The 17543-nt window shown below is 33.1% G+C and overlaps 1 protein-coding gene across 1 annotated transcript; it reads right to left on the reverse strand.

The window, feature by feature from the left end:
• Positions 1 to 238: 238 nt before the first annotated feature.
• LOC119188872 (apolipoprotein D-like) lies at positions 239 to 7222 on the reverse strand. Its single transcript, XM_037436968.1, has 6 exons — positions 7006 to 7222; positions 3123 to 3277; positions 2585 to 2652; positions 1592 to 1743; positions 1005 to 1182; positions 239 to 512 (listed from the first exon to the last, which is right to left on the reverse strand). The coding sequence occupies exons 1-6, from the start codon at positions 7120 to 7122 to the stop codon at positions 367 to 369; spliced, it is 816 nt and encodes a 271-aa protein (XP_037292865.1). The 5' UTR covers positions 7123 to 7222; the 3' UTR covers positions 239 to 366.
• Between the last annotated feature and the right edge of the window lie 10321 nt (positions 7223 to 17543).

The raw sequence follows: 17543 nt of genomic DNA on the forward strand, positions 1-17543 counted from the left end.
ACTGAAGAGATGTAAGTAATTCAACTTGGAATCATAGTGGCTAAAGGACTTGCTTTCTTCGATTAAAACTACAGATAAAAATATAACTTATTTATTGAGTAATCATACTCTTTGGTTACTAAAAATCATGACTTAGAGAATGAACTGAAAAACGCAAATTTGCCCATTCTATAAAACTCAGCTATAAAATGACATATTTATTTCTCTTTTCCATGATCAATGAATAAAAGACAACTAATTGGCGGAACTTCGTTTTATACAAATGTTAGCCGCACATTCACTCTATCTCTTTCACACTGAAAACATTTAACAGCATTCATTCTCTATGTCGATTCAATGAGTATTACAGTTTTATATTGAAGGTGTTCAAGGAAGCCATTCTGCGTCGGCTTCAAGAGGCCGTACTTCATAACCATTATGACTTATTGGCGGCTCGGTGAGATCCTCCTTGCTGCTGGCTACTTTGTGGTACACCTTCTTACCGGCGTCTACTACGTATTCTACACCATCGGCTGGAAAATAATATTACATTATTCAGAGTGCTTCTTAATAAGTATCTAATATACGACAAAAGTTTGAAAAAAATATCAATATAGCAGTACAGTTCAGTAAGTATTATTTCGTATAAAACTTAGTATCACAGTCAAAATGCTGGAAGTAATGAAACGTACGCATACATTCACATTTCTAATACGCTAAGAAATAAGACTAGTTTTTCTCGGGGCCCCGTCCGCAATCTTAAACTCATTACTCAGTCGCAGCTCGGAAGCAGGAAGGTGGCAATGTGATACCCGCCGCCTCCTGCGCCTGATCTCTCACTGGTCATGTCGGATAGCCGTTTCACCGTACTATGAGAGTGAAGATACAGAGAGTGCTTGTGTATTGCGCAAACACTTGTGCCCTATAATATTTCCTGCGCACCTGGATGATCTGGCCGCCGTGATCGAAAATTCGATTAGAAGGTTTCATTCATTCAATTATCAAAGTACCGGATGGTAACTTACCGATGACTCCACCAGTCTTCCTGACCGCCTCGCCGATGTTGTGCGAGGAGAACGTATCAGGGTTGATATTGATGTTCACTCCCTCAGTGGCGCCGTCGGGATGTTTGGGGCAGTTGTTTTGGGAGATGATCGATAGATCGTAAGGATCAACGCCGAATGAGGACAGCTTCGTTCGCATCTGTTGAAAAAAATAGATAAAGGCATCTATTGTAAGCCACAACCTTTCGTCCGCTATCGATTTGATATAGCTATTCTTTCATTATTTAACTTTATAATACGTAGTGGTATGATGCAATTTAATCAAAGCTATTTCTTTATTACTTTATGAAGATTTTAAAATTAAGTAGTCCATCAGTAGTTCCTTTACCTTACTTCAGTATCTAGCATTTGTAATTATAATGCACATGCACATATAAAACACATGCCTAAAGTTCATAAAGTCTATATTTAAATTAAAAGCATTATAGCTAGATTACATATGATACATTATAAACCTTATTATAGACAATATTCCATCATTCACTTCCCCACGTCACTTTTGTAATAGATAACATTATCTATATACACGTCAATCAATAAATAATTACCTTATCAACGAACATCCTGTCAAGCTCCTTGGTTCTGGAGAGAATGGTGGCGGACCTCCTGTGGGCGAACGCGAGTTTCTGGCACGTGAATATGGCGGCGTAGGTGGAGTAGTCGGTCCCCAGGATCGTGTAGCTCGCTGAGCCGGCCACGCCTGCACAAATACCATTATATAGTGTTAGTTATTATGACTGTAAGCACGTAAATCCAATGGTCTTTCGCAGTCTTGGATTTGTAGATAGGCCGTACAGGCCGCGGCCTATATGCGGCAGCCTCTTAGGGACACTCGATTTACTTAATCATTCGTTTATTTAACTTTAGTGCCTTCCATAATACAAACAAATGGAAAATTATTAAGTATACATGGGGCGGCAGAAATAAATTGGCCTACAGTCTATACTCACAATAAATATATATGGATTTTCTAGTCATCAGCCCAAAGTCTAGAAATTCTACCCGATATTATAGTAGGATCGCCAAACTGCTGTGGTTCCAGCTCTGACTACCATTTCGGGAATAAGGCCTTGATAGATTGTACTTATTTATCAAAATTGTGTTTTTAACTTGTTCCTACAATTGATAGGCTGACGCAAGGCAGGTTATTCAACCACATTGGTCTTCCACGTGAACGCTTTAAACGCTCTAACCCTTATAAATGTTATACATGCACATGATATGCTTTAAAACCAAATTCAAACTGTGATCAGTTACTCATTTCGTAGGTAGGTAAAAGAGAATAATTTTCTGTATATACAATTTATTTTATTTTATTCATCAATGGCACCAACTTTTCTGATAACTATTATATAATACAATACAAACTACCGTAACAATAAAAGCGTATGCTTTTATGTATGCTGTTATTGTTATAAAACAATTGATGTTGAAACACCTATACAGGTGAATCAATATGACATATCAATTTGTTTTCGATGCAGGTGTGCCAAAAACTTATGCATAAAATAATTAACTTGGGAAATAAAAAAATTACTCACTTAACGGGAACCTGACTTTCATCCTAGCAGGAACTGACGGGTCGGGAACAGATAGCACTCCAGAATATCTGTAAAAATGGTCAGTAATCATATACAGTAACAGATATATTATATTTATCATTGCGATGACCTCAATTCAAAAGAAATGTCCCAAAACGTAAAGTATTGTTAAAGACAATACTTGATAATATTATGCAAATTGTTAAAGGCAATATTTAATAATAATATTATTATAGTACACATTATGCAACGCTATCCAAATGAATGCTATATTTATTTGTTCAGATGTGTGACAGAACATTCAACAATGTAATGTAATTTCTTCGATTTTGAATATTATTTCAATGAAGACAATGTCAATAATAGTTTAACAGTAAAAAATACTGTGCGCTGCGCTCCGCCATATATCATTGCATATATACGACGGTCCATAATGTCATAATATAATCAAGAATTATCTTCCTATAAAATCCAATACTTACTAGGCGATAAGTTAAGACAAATATGGATTACTTAAAATGTTCATAAAAATATTTACCTGTAGTCATGTTTCAAAGGCGTCAGTCCCAGTATGAAGTGTTGAGAAACTTGCTCCAAATTGTATTTACCGGGCTCTTCGGACTTCGTGAAGTTATATGTAATGCAATGCGACGCTGTCGATGTCTTTTGTATAACATACCAGACGCCAAGCATCTAGAAAAAAATATACGACTTGTAGGTACTCGCACTGGTTTAGCACCAGTCCTGGATTTGTAAATAGGCCGCGGCCTGTGGACGGTAGCCTCTTAAGGGCGGCAGATTTCAGAGGACGCTCACTCGATTAAGTTAATCATTCGATTATTTAACTTTAGTGGCTTCCATATTAAAAACAAATGGAAAATTATTAAGTATTTTAGAAACCTACATACATAAGCTTACCAACATAGGGCGGCGCAAATAAAGTGGCCTACACTCATAATAAATATAAATCCGGCACTGTTTAGCACACGGGTGGCACTAGAGGCGGCTGTGGGTGTCATTACTTCATTGTCATTATAACTCTTAAATAATTTTTGTCACCCCGCAAGTAATAAGAAAAAATATTAATAAATATCTCCAATTATACATGCATTGCAGAAACAAAACAAACTTTTTGTTAATATCTATATAAACAAGCGTTGTAGTAGGCGAAAATATTTGGTATTTCCGTTCTATGCTGTGGACAAAGATGCGTTGTTATCCGTAAGTCAATACTTGAAATGAATAAGCAAAAGTACAGACGGAAAAAACACACTGCAGAATTATCATGTTATTATTATGTCATACAATATGTTATAAAACTGCAAGAACAATAACCTTTTGAACGAACAATGCAGTTTTTATAAACGTAATATTATCCGTACTCGAGTATACATACTTCGATTTCATAATAACCACATTGTCTGGTGGTCAGCACTCCGAATTGTTGAGAACTAAATAAAGTGCGCAGATAATACCAAAAGTTGACATTGTAAATACCTACTTTTAAATTAAACTAAGTAATTAATACTTTTATAAAATACAAAAGGTATCTAGCCACTTGATCATCAATCAAAGATAACATTAAGAATAAGTATGTAGATAATATATTCATTTCAAGAATATATAGTTAATGTTGCCTAAAATAATAGGTATAAATGGGTGGGAAAATGTTTTTTTTTTACTTTTTATTAATCGTCCCCTGAATATAATACGATGTAGGTATATTTGATATCAGCCCTGTATTATATACTGTCCCACTGTTGGGCACGGGCCTCCTCTACTACTGAGAGGGGTTAGGCCTTAGTCCACGACGCTGGCCCAGTGCGGATTGGTAGACTTCACACACCCTCGAAAATTCCTATAGAGAATTTTTTAGGTATGCAGGTTTCCTCACGATATTTTCCTTTGCCCTTAAAGCAAGAGAAATTCACAAAGCATACACACATATTTTTTTAGAAAAGTCAGAGGTGTGTGCCCTTCGGATTTGAACCTGCGGACATTCGTCTGAGCAGTCCGTTCCACAACAAACTAGGCTATCGCCGCTTTTACGTATGTTTATTTAATTGATAATAATTTAAACAAGACACATAAGTGTGTCAGTAAGATGATCATTCACGTCTAATGACACTGTTGGAACTTTGACTCAGTTGCCAGTATCAAAAACCGTCGCACACACTATCATTTATCGCTCATAAAATAGGCGTCAAAGTGCATTGTACTTTCTTGTATAAAATACCGTTTAACCAATTCGTGCATAACCTTTTTGTGAAGCGGTTCTTGTAAATCGAGTGCGTGTTCTTAGAATATCAGTAATACTGTTGATGTTTTTATTTTCTAGAAGTAGGGATTTTTTGGATCAGTAATTTAAGTTTTTTGTAAACCTATGGCTATTTGAGGAGGCTTTTCGGCCACGCCTGCTTGTAAACAGTAGTTAGGCAACTTAAAACCTTAATACAAACTACCTAAGAGCTAGTCACTCTTCTTCAATATTGACGTCAAGTCATTAGTCATGTCACAACTCATATAGTCCAGTAATGAAACTGGGCACAATGTACTTCAACCGCTCGTACTATCTCTATAGATTACTATATTTATTCACATTTATACTGATGCGTGATAGTAAATAGACAAAGTGATACCGATAGACTAAATAGGTAGGTAGGCTCCCCAGAAATACTCACACACAACGTAGTAGGTACCTAAGTACTAACACGATCAACACAGATGTGTATTCATCGTATCGTTCTGTTTTATTTACGCAATGAGCTTGTATTGCTGATTTTCTTTGCACAACTAACCTAAATAATCAGGTCGTTTGTTATTCAACACGTCATTAGTCATAAAGTATTAATCCATTTCTATGATTTACAAAGAAAATTGACAAAGCCATAGTAAAGCCATCACTACTACTTTAACAATGACTTTACCGGGATGGCGAGAGTCCTTATAATCGGATACCTGCCGGCTTCCCTTTGTGTAGAATTGACGTAGAAATAGGAATCTAATTATAATTAGAATGATTTTCAGAACGCATTAATCCATATTGGCAACTATTAAATCCATGCATGCTTGACATGTTAGCCGGCTAACATGACAGTTGCGCGAAACTCGACCTTATTTTTTCGATCGAGTTTAAGATCTATAAGATCTGTACTATAAGATCGAGTTTCGCGTGTTTCGCGCAACTGTCATGTTAGCCGGCTAACATTCCGAGGACGAATGGATGTATGTTGTGACGGGTTCCTTTACGGAATATTGCACCTTTCGCCACTGGTAAATAGGCTCACAATGAATGGAATAGGTAATCTATACCTAATAGACTATTGGGGTAGGCTAGTAAACGTTCTGTGGCTAATGCTAATTAAGAGTTATTGTGTTCCGTTTTGTATGGTCATCGAATTTGGCGGATCCATAAACATATCCTCTATATACGTCTAAATTGATGTCTGTATAAATCAACATTCTGAGGAATGAAAGAATGGAAAGGAAATTCCATTATAGCTGTACAGGATGCTAATTGTATTAAATAATTATATTCGTAGATCAAGTTTCTCCTAAAAATGCGGTTTTAACAAACTTATCTACACGAAAAAAAATATTTTGTTTACTTTTTGTAAGAAAAAAATTTGGGCCTGCTTGACGACAACTAATAGCTAATTAAATCAACATTATTATCGCTATTCGTAACCAGGTTTACATTTTGTAGTAATTTATACCTTTCAAAGCAGCCACAATAGCTTTCGCTTCTTTAAAAATTCGTGCTGATACTACAAAAAAACAAATTACGGACCATAAAAAATTCAAGGCTTTAAAAAAGAAGGCCACATAACGCATTGTTAAATCAGATAAAATCTTTAAATAGTCTATCTTATTATGAGAAATAACATGTTTAAGTTATAGAAGAACAAAACAAACGTCATCTTTAATTTGTTCATACGTACATAAATATATTTCTTATCAATAGAGAGGAAATTAAAATGTTAACTTTTCTGCGAATTCCATTCTTAGAAAATAAATTTGCGCCAATAAATTTTCAATAGACAAAAGGTAACTCTTTACCTACAGCCACAAAAGTAGTTGAACAAATTTTATTACGAATTTAGGTACTATTCCACCCATACAAAAAAGGGTTTGCGAACACCAAGGCAAGTTGTTAAATATAATTTAAATTAGTATCGATAAAAAGGTTAAACAATAACGACTTATAAAAACGAACGTAAAATATATATATATATATATATATATATATATATATATATATATATATATATATATATATATATATATATATATATTTACGTTCGGATACGTAACACCGGTTATTTTTCTTCGCAGTTCCGTTAATGCGACTTCAAAATTACAATAACGCAACATAGATTCGTAATTGACCCCCGGACCTCTATTAAATGATGACTGATTACCTTATTCATCTCAAATCCAGGCATCGGCTCCACTATTGGACATGCTCCTAGATGATAGGTGTGACTTAAGACGCCTCCACATGCAGCCAACAACACTCCAAAAACTGGCAGCATCATTTTGAATCGTAATTTAAAAATAGAATAAACGTGCACTGCTCTCAACGGTCAAGTTTGAACTGTCGGTACGACCGCCTATCCATCCATTATGAAGTTGTATTCATATTATACTTGTAAACATGCTTTGACCTTTCGAAGGCGCGTCATGCTGAATTCCGAGAATATTTTTTTATATTGTTACTTGTAGAAAATTTATTTGGGTTGTTTTTGTTGGTACTATCCGACTTTCTATTACCAGTAACAAAGCTAACATCATTTTGTTTGTTTGTAAACTCGGTCACGCTAATCAATTTTGTAAGTTACCTATTTAGACACGTCGGATAATAGAGGATCATTAATCATTTATTTACAGCTTGAATTAAAGATAATAAGCAAGCAGCAGTGTGAAGTCACTGTTGTGTTCCGGTTTGAAGAACATTGTTACCAGTGTAACTACTGGACATAATAAGACTTAAATAACATCTCATATCTCAGGATGGCGAGCGCAGTGGAATATTAAACAATATTTTGTAATTTAAAGAGTTAAATGGTGTTTCTACTGGTTATGGGCTGTCGTATCGCTTACCATCGTAGAAATTTCTGTACGCTGTCGATACTCATTACGAACATCCGTTTCCCTTCAGGCGAGCGGCCAGCTTGTTATCCAATTGTATAGCGGTTTTACGCAGTATGCTCTAATTGTAACTTCTAAATGTTCGTTCTTGGATGCTGTTCATATATTATAAGCAGCAACATCAGACGAGCAAACTGCTCGTCGCGTCACTCACTACCAAGATAACTAACAAGGAATCACGATTCACGACATGGCAATCAGACCATTTGTCTCGACTCGAGACTGCGTGAGATTACATCTATTACGTAAGTCAATTTAAATCAATTTATGTTCATGTGTCGGTGGATATGAGGGACCTTTTACTGGAAGAATTTCGAAGACTCTAGAAATGTTTCGAATTGAATACTTCTTGTAATTTATGACAAGCGATTTGAAATGTTAAGGCTATTATTCTATTTGAAACTTATTCTAATTTCCTCGGTATTAAATTGAATACATTCCTTATTCCTCAGTATCCTTTATTCTGTAAATTCATACAAATAAGTATTACTCATAAACCGACATAAGACTAAAATTAATTAATTACATTAATGTATAAGGAAGTTCGGATGAATAGTTTATGTTTTGACATGACTTACTTGCGTTATACTATTACGCACAAACTTAGTTATAATTTCTGTATAAACAATGATTCATTCACAAACAAAGCAGACGGTTCGTTAAGATATAAAGTGCAAAGGTTTTTGAAATAGAGTCTGTCTTAACATTATCTTACGATTAACTTTAAAGAAATCCTTTGAATCAACTTGGACATTTATTATGTGAAAATAACTAATTTATCGTTCGGCAGAATATTTTCAATACTGGAATTGTGTTATAAGTATAATATAGTTATATACATTTAAAAAAACATTTTATAAGATCCACTGTATCATAAATTGTTAATAAAGATTTAATTTGATATTCTATTATGACCGAACTGAAATAAAATTATTCAAAAGCTAAATTATATAGTGTATATTTTTATACTATTATATAACGTAGACTGGCGTAAACATATTTTAATAGTATTAAACAATCAGACATACATTACATAGTTCAAATAAGTCGCAGATAAGTTGATTTGCTATGAGTCAGTGAAGCCGTAGTTTGTAGGGCGACAATACACTAGCAGATTACTAAGAAACAATAACATTCGAGAAAAATCTACGGTTCTGCAAAATCTTGCTCGACACTAATTTAATAATGAATAAGAAAGCAGATTATTTAAGTCTTCTTTTTCTTTTCTTCTAAAACTTAGTAGTTATGAGTTAATAACAATATAAAATTAGAAGACTACAATAACATTATTTTAAAACTTTATCCAATAAAGAAGTTACTGAATTTATAAACATATTTTAGATTGAAATTATCTGGAGGGTATACTTAAAATAAATATTTACTCTGATCTATCAAACAAATATATTTAGAACTAGCTTCCGCCCGCAGCTTCGCCCGCGTGTATTTCGGACTTCAAAAATGGAACCGGTCGCGAACGTTCGAGAATGTTCGTTTTACGAAGCTACTCGCTAGGTGATTCGCTAGCCTCTAGGTGCCAAGCAAGCCGCCTGCCTGTGCGTTCGCGACCTTATATATATACAAAAATAATCCTTATAGCATGATTCAGTATTCACGCGTGATGGCTTATTATTAGCGTATTTCATGTATTTCATGTATAACTTTAGTGTTTCTATACCGATTTCTATGATTCTTTTTTATGGAATATTTAATTATGTTAACTTTTTTAATTAGGGATGACTAAGAGTGTTATAAACGTAAGAGTAGACAAATATAATGAGAAAGCTTCGAATTGCTAAGTTATCGGGAGTTACGTGTTATTGTGAGTCAACCATAAAAGATAGACATATGCTGTCGTGGGATATTTTTTATATAATTTTAAGGAGAACATTTCCGTCATACATGATTTCTGTGTAGTTTTAACCATTAAGGTTGCACACGCGACGGAAGCTTAAAGAATGGAGTAACTTCTCCCGTTTTCCCAACATTTCCCTTCACTGCTCTGCTCCTATTAATTGTAGCGTGATGAAAAGTATACTATAACCAGTTCAGGAGTATGAAAAATAATTGTACCAAGTTTCGTTAAAATCCGTCGAGTAGTTTTTGTTTCTATAACGGTTATACAGACAGACAGACAGACAGACAAAAATTTTACAAATTGCATTTTTGGCATCAGTATCGATCCCTAATCACCCCCTGATAGTTATTTTGGAAATATATTTCATGTACAGAATTGACCTCTCTACGGATTTATTATAAGTATAGATAGATGTTTTCAACCATCTTTAGGCAAAGATTTCTTGGGAAGTTAAATTAGTTTCATTGAAATTTCGTCTACAATTTTAAATATAGTGGCCCAGAATAACAAAATCTTTATGGTCCCATCAGTATACAACAACTAGCCGTTCCAATTGACGCAGCGTCAAGACGCTTTCCTGTTTTGTTCGTATAGAGCGGTTAGGTAGAGCGACATTTAAATACGATTAGTCATTCATTCATAAAAGAATGAACTTAAAACTGGTTCGCAATGAGGTATGATTCACTTCCCTCAGGGGTATGTCACTCTCAAACAGTCACTCTATTTGTTTTTGGTCTAACCTCAAATTAATTTTGTTGTAAGATACTTTCAGTTAGATGACACTGGAGAATAAGTTTTCAAAACACTAATCATGCCTTTTATCCCTATTTATAAAATAATTATGTACGTAATTAAATTAGATAAGTAAAAACATAAAAACAAATGTCAGAGGCTATTTTAATTAATTAAAAAATATGCATTACTGAAAATTCCGAACGAAATACGATAAAAATTGACTGACACAATGACAGAGATTGTGGCAAGTCGTCTGACACAATTTCAAACGAGTTGCCACAATATCTGATGATTGTTATTAAATGGTAAAATATTAAAGTTCTCCTTTTGTTGTAACATGACAACTGAAGCTTAATTTAATTTTTCCATTTTATTAATACAATTATAAACAAAACAACGCATACTTTTTAAATTTTATTCTAGTTTCCAATAAATTACATATCTATTTTCTCATAAGCATGTTAAAATATTTATTGCATTAAGTGGCAATATCGCCTTGTTTCCGTAATTTGAATTCCGGTTGAAAATTTTCAAATTTCCCATTGCAGTTTGTGTGCGATAAGTTCGATTACGATTTCCTCAATAATGAAAGAACTTTGCTTATTCAAACGGACCACCGCTGCCTTCTTACTAATTCACCCCGGGCTTTGTTATTTGTTTTGCACGCGATAAGGAACTGATAAAATATTTGGACAAAATGTCTCATGTTATCTTGGTTGTGCGATTGATGGTAAATGACATTTATATTTTTTATAAAAATAATATCGATAGTACTCATTAAAATCGTACATAATATTTACTCAGTCACCGCGATGGCGAAATCTGCTCATTTAAATAGTCTTTTTAAAATACGTGTGGGAATCTGCATACCTTAAAATTATGCGATATTCATTTTGATTTTAAACTATGAAAAATCTGTTGGTAGACAAGATTGTCGTTATTACGTCATCTTGGTTTAATATACTTATTTTGGTTTGACTATTGAATAAACAAATTTCAGAGCTGTATCTCTAATGGACTAATTCCTTGCATTTGTATTGTGTTATAAATACATGGCATCATTTATTATTTATTATATTTTAATAAATTATTGTATTATTTTTCAGGACCATTACATTATGTCCCTAAAGCAACTAGTTATAGGTGGAAATCCTGGCAGGACAAAAGGTTTCAAGTTTGAATTAAAGTTCTCGACAAAACTCTTAACAGAGGACAAGAATATACATAAAAAACTTGCGGTACACATATACATAAGCACTTTGAGAGCTGTTATAAATTATATATTGGTGCTTTATGTAGAACTACATTTCCCACTTTGAATCTAGGTAATATGTTTTCCACATGTTGCGCCAAGAAATTTACAGGTTGAACTGATTCAGATACTTATATATTATATATCTCCTTAAAAGTGCTTAGACTAGATGTTGTACCCTTAAATATATCACACTGACGGCATACGATATATCACACTGATATATCAAATGCATAATGAATTCGCTGTAAATTCGCGGCGGGCGTGCAGCGAACAAGCCGTGGGTGCGTAGCGTTCACGCAGCGGGCTCACAGTTGGCTACGCATTTTGGACAGTTAGTAATAGAGTGAATTCAGATGAGGTAACATTTCTATTAGCTTTGTTAATTGGAAAAAGTAACTAAAAAAAGGGATATTGCCGTGGTTACATGCCACCGTATTAAAAAAAGTATGTAAGTTGGGACTAAAAGTACAGGCGACAGCACAACAGCAGCCTGAGTGCTTACTAATATAATTTTATTTAATTTTTTTATAATGTGTGTATAATATATGTGTGCTAAGCGAATTTGGCACACGGACAAAGTTGCAATAATATAAGATAGGCTGGGTGCTTTTATCCCCTGGATAGTATTTTAATTGTGAATCTGAATATAAAATAGACAGTGCTATGCATCGATACTGTTATTTAGGCATTTTTCTAGCGGGAAGGGCTTTTAACGTGCGTGACACTACGAGAAAATCTTCTCTAAAGATCTCGGCTTTCACTTTTCTGTCCGTTCATGTCTCTCATATCGAATTATGTTACAGAACATTATACACCGGATATTCATTTCATGAAAACATGGATTTAATGGCCGAAAGAAGCACATATCTCACCGGTAATGCTATATACATATCTTACTTAAAGTTGTGAAAATGTTTACTAAAACTTTTTAAAATTTAGGATGTTAATTTTGACAAATCACACTAATGATGAGGCTAAGGTATAATCGTTATTGAACGTATTCGATTATCGATTACCATTTTTATAAAACTTGATATCGATAGTTGCATAATTATTTGGTATGTTCAGATGATATAAATATTTTTTATTGAATTATCTATTTATTATTGGTAAGCCATTTCCATTTATGTTTTTTTTAAACCCTACACCACTTGCAGTTATCATTGTGTTAACTATTTAAATCGTGAAAACATTAGATATATTAATTATAGATTTTTTTACCAATAAATGTGATAAATTACAAACAACTGGAATATTTGCAAAAATAATATAATTAAATCTAAATGCAAATTTTTATATTATCGATTTATTTTATTTCAATGGGGATTTGCGATAGTCCGTGATTGTTCATTATGATAATTAGTGGCACTTCAAAATAAAATATGATATTACCTGTAGTAAATTTTACCGAAAAAAAATACGAAACTTCATGTGAAGGAGCTGTCAAAATTATTATCCTATATTTGATAACGTATAGTTACTAATTAGAATTGGGTAGGACATGACATGAAAACGAGTTTGTAAGAGTAGCCTCATTTTAACATTGAGCCGGTACAATGTCCTACTTCAAATTAGGCGAGGCGTACTGAGGCGAGGCGCTTTAATGTGCGCCTTACAGTATTTTGTAATGATAACACTCAAAATACTTTCCTCTGACTCGCGACTCGAAACGCAGTACCATAATGTTCATTGTAAAATAACGTCCTATTGTAATTGTCTACCTCTCTGTCCTCGTCCTATAGTTAACCACGGAGAATGAGTAACGCGACTGCCGCGACATAAAGTTTAAAGTAGTACAATATATAATTTTGAGCCACTCTTCCTTTTTGACGTTATGTACGGGACAAATGTACCGCTTCTTATATGTCCTACTCAACAAGTTACTTTTCCTTGCTCGAACAGTAATATTCATTAATTTTTTATTTTTCAGATATTACTAGAGTATTTTCGGACCATATCTACTGCCTTACAAGTAGGTCCCGAAGACACGCGGTATACAATACTCAAATTGGTTTATTCCAAAAAATATAAAACATTTACGAAAGCGAAGGGAAGACGATTTTCACCAGAGGAAAAAAATTGTCATTGTCTTTATTCAAAAAACGTCCTAAATATTACAAACTTTTATGCAAGTATTTTACTCTACCATCATCAAGAACTGTAAAAGCCAAATTAATATAATCGCAGGAATAAATCCTATAATTTTCCACTGTTGGAAATAAAGGAAAAAGATTGTTTTTGCTTTGGTCTTTTGTCTGTGTCATATGATCCATACAAAGATACAAGAGTTTGCTTCACATTAAAAATGCTCTTTTTCTAACTACGCTTTGGTTTTTTATAATAAAAGGCATAAAAAATATTTTAATCAGCCAATAGCATATTATTTCACAAATGGACTTAATAAGATAGAGCTAAAAATATTAATACGAACTGTCTTGGAAGATGCCATTGATGCTGGGCTTGACGTAGTCAACACAACATGCGACCAGGCACCCGTTAATGTCGGTCCCATAACAGAGTTGGTTAAAGAAAGATGTAACTAAAGCTGTATATTTACGGAAAGGAAAATACTGGTAACATGACATAATACGCGTTAAAGGACAAATAACAACCCCGTTTATGAGCTGTTGCGGCTGAACATTTAACGGCAAGAGCAGAATTCCAGCAGAATGTCGTCAGTTAGTAGATTTCACACTTTTACTTAACAATTTATTTAATTCATTGAACGGGTGTAGCGATTTTTATTTATTGTAAACTAGCTTTTGCCCGCGGCTCCGCCCGCGTGATATAGTTTTTCGTTTAAATCTCTCAAAAGTTAAAAAAGTTCCCCCCTTTTGCTACAGTTTTCATTACTGCTCCGCTCCTTTTGATCATAGCGTGATGATATATAACCTATAGTCACAACGTAGTAGTAGTGATACACAACCTTGAAAATTCCTCTAGAGAATTTCCCAGGTTTGTAGGTTTCCTCACGATGTTTTCCTTCACCGTTGAAGCAAGCGATAATTCACAAAGAATATACACATCATATTTTTAGAGAAGTCAGAGGTGTGTGCCTTTGGATTTGAACCTGCGGACATTCGTCTTGGCAGTCTGTTCCACAATCAACTAGGCCAACGCCGCTTTTATTTGTTCACGTATTGTTTATTATTATTTATACAGATATTTTTTATCTTTCACGTTCATATTTAAATGGTAAAAGGTGCTGCCCTTGCTGTCCCATCTTAAAAATAGACTATGTATCTACAAAAATGATTAGCAGTCTCATAAGATTGATTTTCTTTTTGACTACAGTGTTTACGGTCCCATACTAAAAGATCCTTTAAAATTACCATAAGGGCAAACGACTTTGATTTGAGTTTAAAATAGATAAATTATCAAGTCCAAGTGTGATTCTTTTACTGATGTATCCTTCATGGACAACAGCTTCAGCGTAAAATTAACATTTCAAAATGTTAAAGTGCCTTAAACAAAAATACCATTTCTTAATTTTTCTACTCTGAGTACGATTATGTATTTTTCATATTTTTTGAATACTTAATTTCAAAGAAACAAAAAAATAAAAAACCGAGAAATTCTTGATGACGTCACACATACAGTTGAATAAAGTTGTTCCTTGGTCCACCTTTCTTTTTATTAAAAAAACTAAGACATCGTCATTTATCAATGTCAAAAGATAATATTATGCCGGCGCCACAGATAACAAAAATATTTGAACTCATGTGTGGCACGGGAATTTTCGTATTTGTGCAAAGTTTGTTTAAATGTTTACGTATTATCTTGTCATTCGGTATTGCTTTTACGACCACACATCAAGCGTTCAAAGTTATAGAGTTGCTTGAATGAGAACTGGTTATATATGGAAACCTAAAAAGTAAAAAGCCATAAAAAAATTTAATTCTGGTCAGTGTCTGTAATAGAATACAAATACGCAAATACCCGTGCCAAACATGAGTTCAAACAAGTGTTCTAATATTTGTCTGTGTGTGGCACCGGCAAAGACGTTTTACAAATAGACGCGTCATAGACTAACAAAATTGCACATAAAACGGCGCACTATTCACTATAGCATCATGACTGTACATATAATTACAAATTGGCTCGATGAAGTCTTTTAGTGATACAGGTGTCAAATTAACGAAGGACCAGATATACCAGGTTGATAGAGGATTAATTTATTATACAAAATATATACCTTCTGTGTCGCCTAATAATATTGCATCGTTCAGAAAATATTCAATCGTTCCTGCGTCGACCTGCTTGCTTTAGTTGATGTTTTGTTAATGTTACAACCGGTACCTACATTTCTGCAGCAATTCGCATTACTTCCTTTATATTTTATGTAACAATTATCATTTTGTATACGACTTATTTATGATTTCGTTGTTTGATCATAATGCTCATTTTGTGTTTATTGTATGTTGTAATTTAACCACCACGTAACCCATAATTAATAGTTAAGTGATGGCAATTTAAAGATAATATCATGTACACAAGTGCGAAATTATTTTGCTTTTATCGCGTTAATTGTTCGAATCTCTCCTTTTTTTTAGTACATACTCTATTTAGATCATATACCCACTGTTATGGTATATATCTAATATGTATTGGCAATTTGTATCGCATTCGCATTTCGCTGTTGATTACTACCCGGTTTCATAGACCTGTTTTAAATCAGTTCTTATTATAATTATTTAATCTTTCTTATTTAACAAATTGTTAAATTAATCTGTTTGATATCTACATAAAATATTTTTATATTATTATCATAAGTAAAACAACCTTCGCACGACGAAGAAAGTATATTTTAATGAATGCTAATCTTTATAGTTCCTTTTTCTATGGATAAGTATAATGATCATTGTAAACTTGATGTTAATTTCTTTTCCAGTGAACATTTTCAATTTTTAAAAGTAGCGTGACTTATTTGTGAAATAATTTTGTTTGGCTTAGAATAAGTTTGTTCTTGTTAATATTAGTTTCACTTGTTTGTGTAGAAAGATAATGCTAGAATCCGAATTTCCTTTTTGATGAAGACAAAGATAAATAATATGGCTAGCTAGTATGTTTCAGAGTTAATTGCTGTTCTAGATTTGTAAATTTTTATGTATTTCTATATTGAATCGTATATTATTAGGCAATTTTTATAAAAAATTATAAATTCTCTTTTATTTGAACATTGATACTTGATATTTATTTGATGATACATTAAAATGATTATCGAAATACAAAAGAATTCATATATTTTTTATAAAGTTAAATCAATTGTTATAAAAATATAGTTTGACAATTGAGAATGTTTTAGCATATTATAAATATCAATGTTAATTATTATTCGTCACAGTATGTATTTTTAGACATAAAATAATTTTAAGTATATTTTATTATTTAGTATTTCGAATTTTACAGTGTATTACAGTTTATTTTAAAGTAGTATCGTTTACTTTTCCATTGAATATAATTAATAACTAAGATCAAATTATCAGCGCTTACATAGCTTAATAGAGGTGTAATACTTTGTAAATCTAATATGGAATGTGAATATCATTAGTACTTACTATAAGCATTTTGTACACAAAATGTTATAGCAAAAATCAAATAAAAATAATATTTTCAATATGATGTTTGTCTGATTAACGATCTTATTCTTAGATCTTATTACTATCGAATTATTATGTATTGATAATGATAGAAGTACACTGTAAATAAGATGTCAGAAATATTATACTACGACGGCATAGCAAATACAGATCTGCTTCTAAGTATTTTAATACTTGGATTGCCGTCTTCTGCACTTTTAAAACCGTTTGCAAAATAATAAAACACAATAAACCTGAATCGTGAAACGCAACGAAAATCGCGAACGCCCTCTACCTCACAAGTATGAAGCAGCCGTAATGTCGATTGGCACAAAACCCAACGAGTAGGCTCTCTATTTCCATATATATTATAATTCTCTTTTG

Source organism: Manduca sexta, chromosome 9 (genome assembly GCF_014839805.1).
Source record: "Manduca sexta isolate Smith_Timp_Sample1 chromosome 9, JHU_Msex_v1.0, whole genome shotgun sequence".
Taxonomy (NCBI): domain Eukaryota; kingdom Metazoa; phylum Arthropoda; class Insecta; order Lepidoptera; family Sphingidae; genus Manduca; species Manduca sexta.

Excerpts from the sequence above, each read along its gene's own strand:
- LOC119188872 (XM_037436968.1), bottom strand. The coding sequence starts at position 7,122 with ATGATGCTGCCAGTTTTTGGAGTGTTGTTGGCTGCATGTGGAGGCGTC. Across the intron at positions 3,278-7,005 it reads CTGGATTTGAGATGAATAAG|ATGCTTGGCGTCTGGTATGT; the intron begins GTAATCAGTCAT and ends ATTTTTTTCTAG. Across the intron at positions 2,653-3,122 it reads CCTTTGAAACATGACTACAG|ATATTCTGGAGTGCTATCTG; the intron begins GTAAATATTTTT and ends CCATTTTTACAG.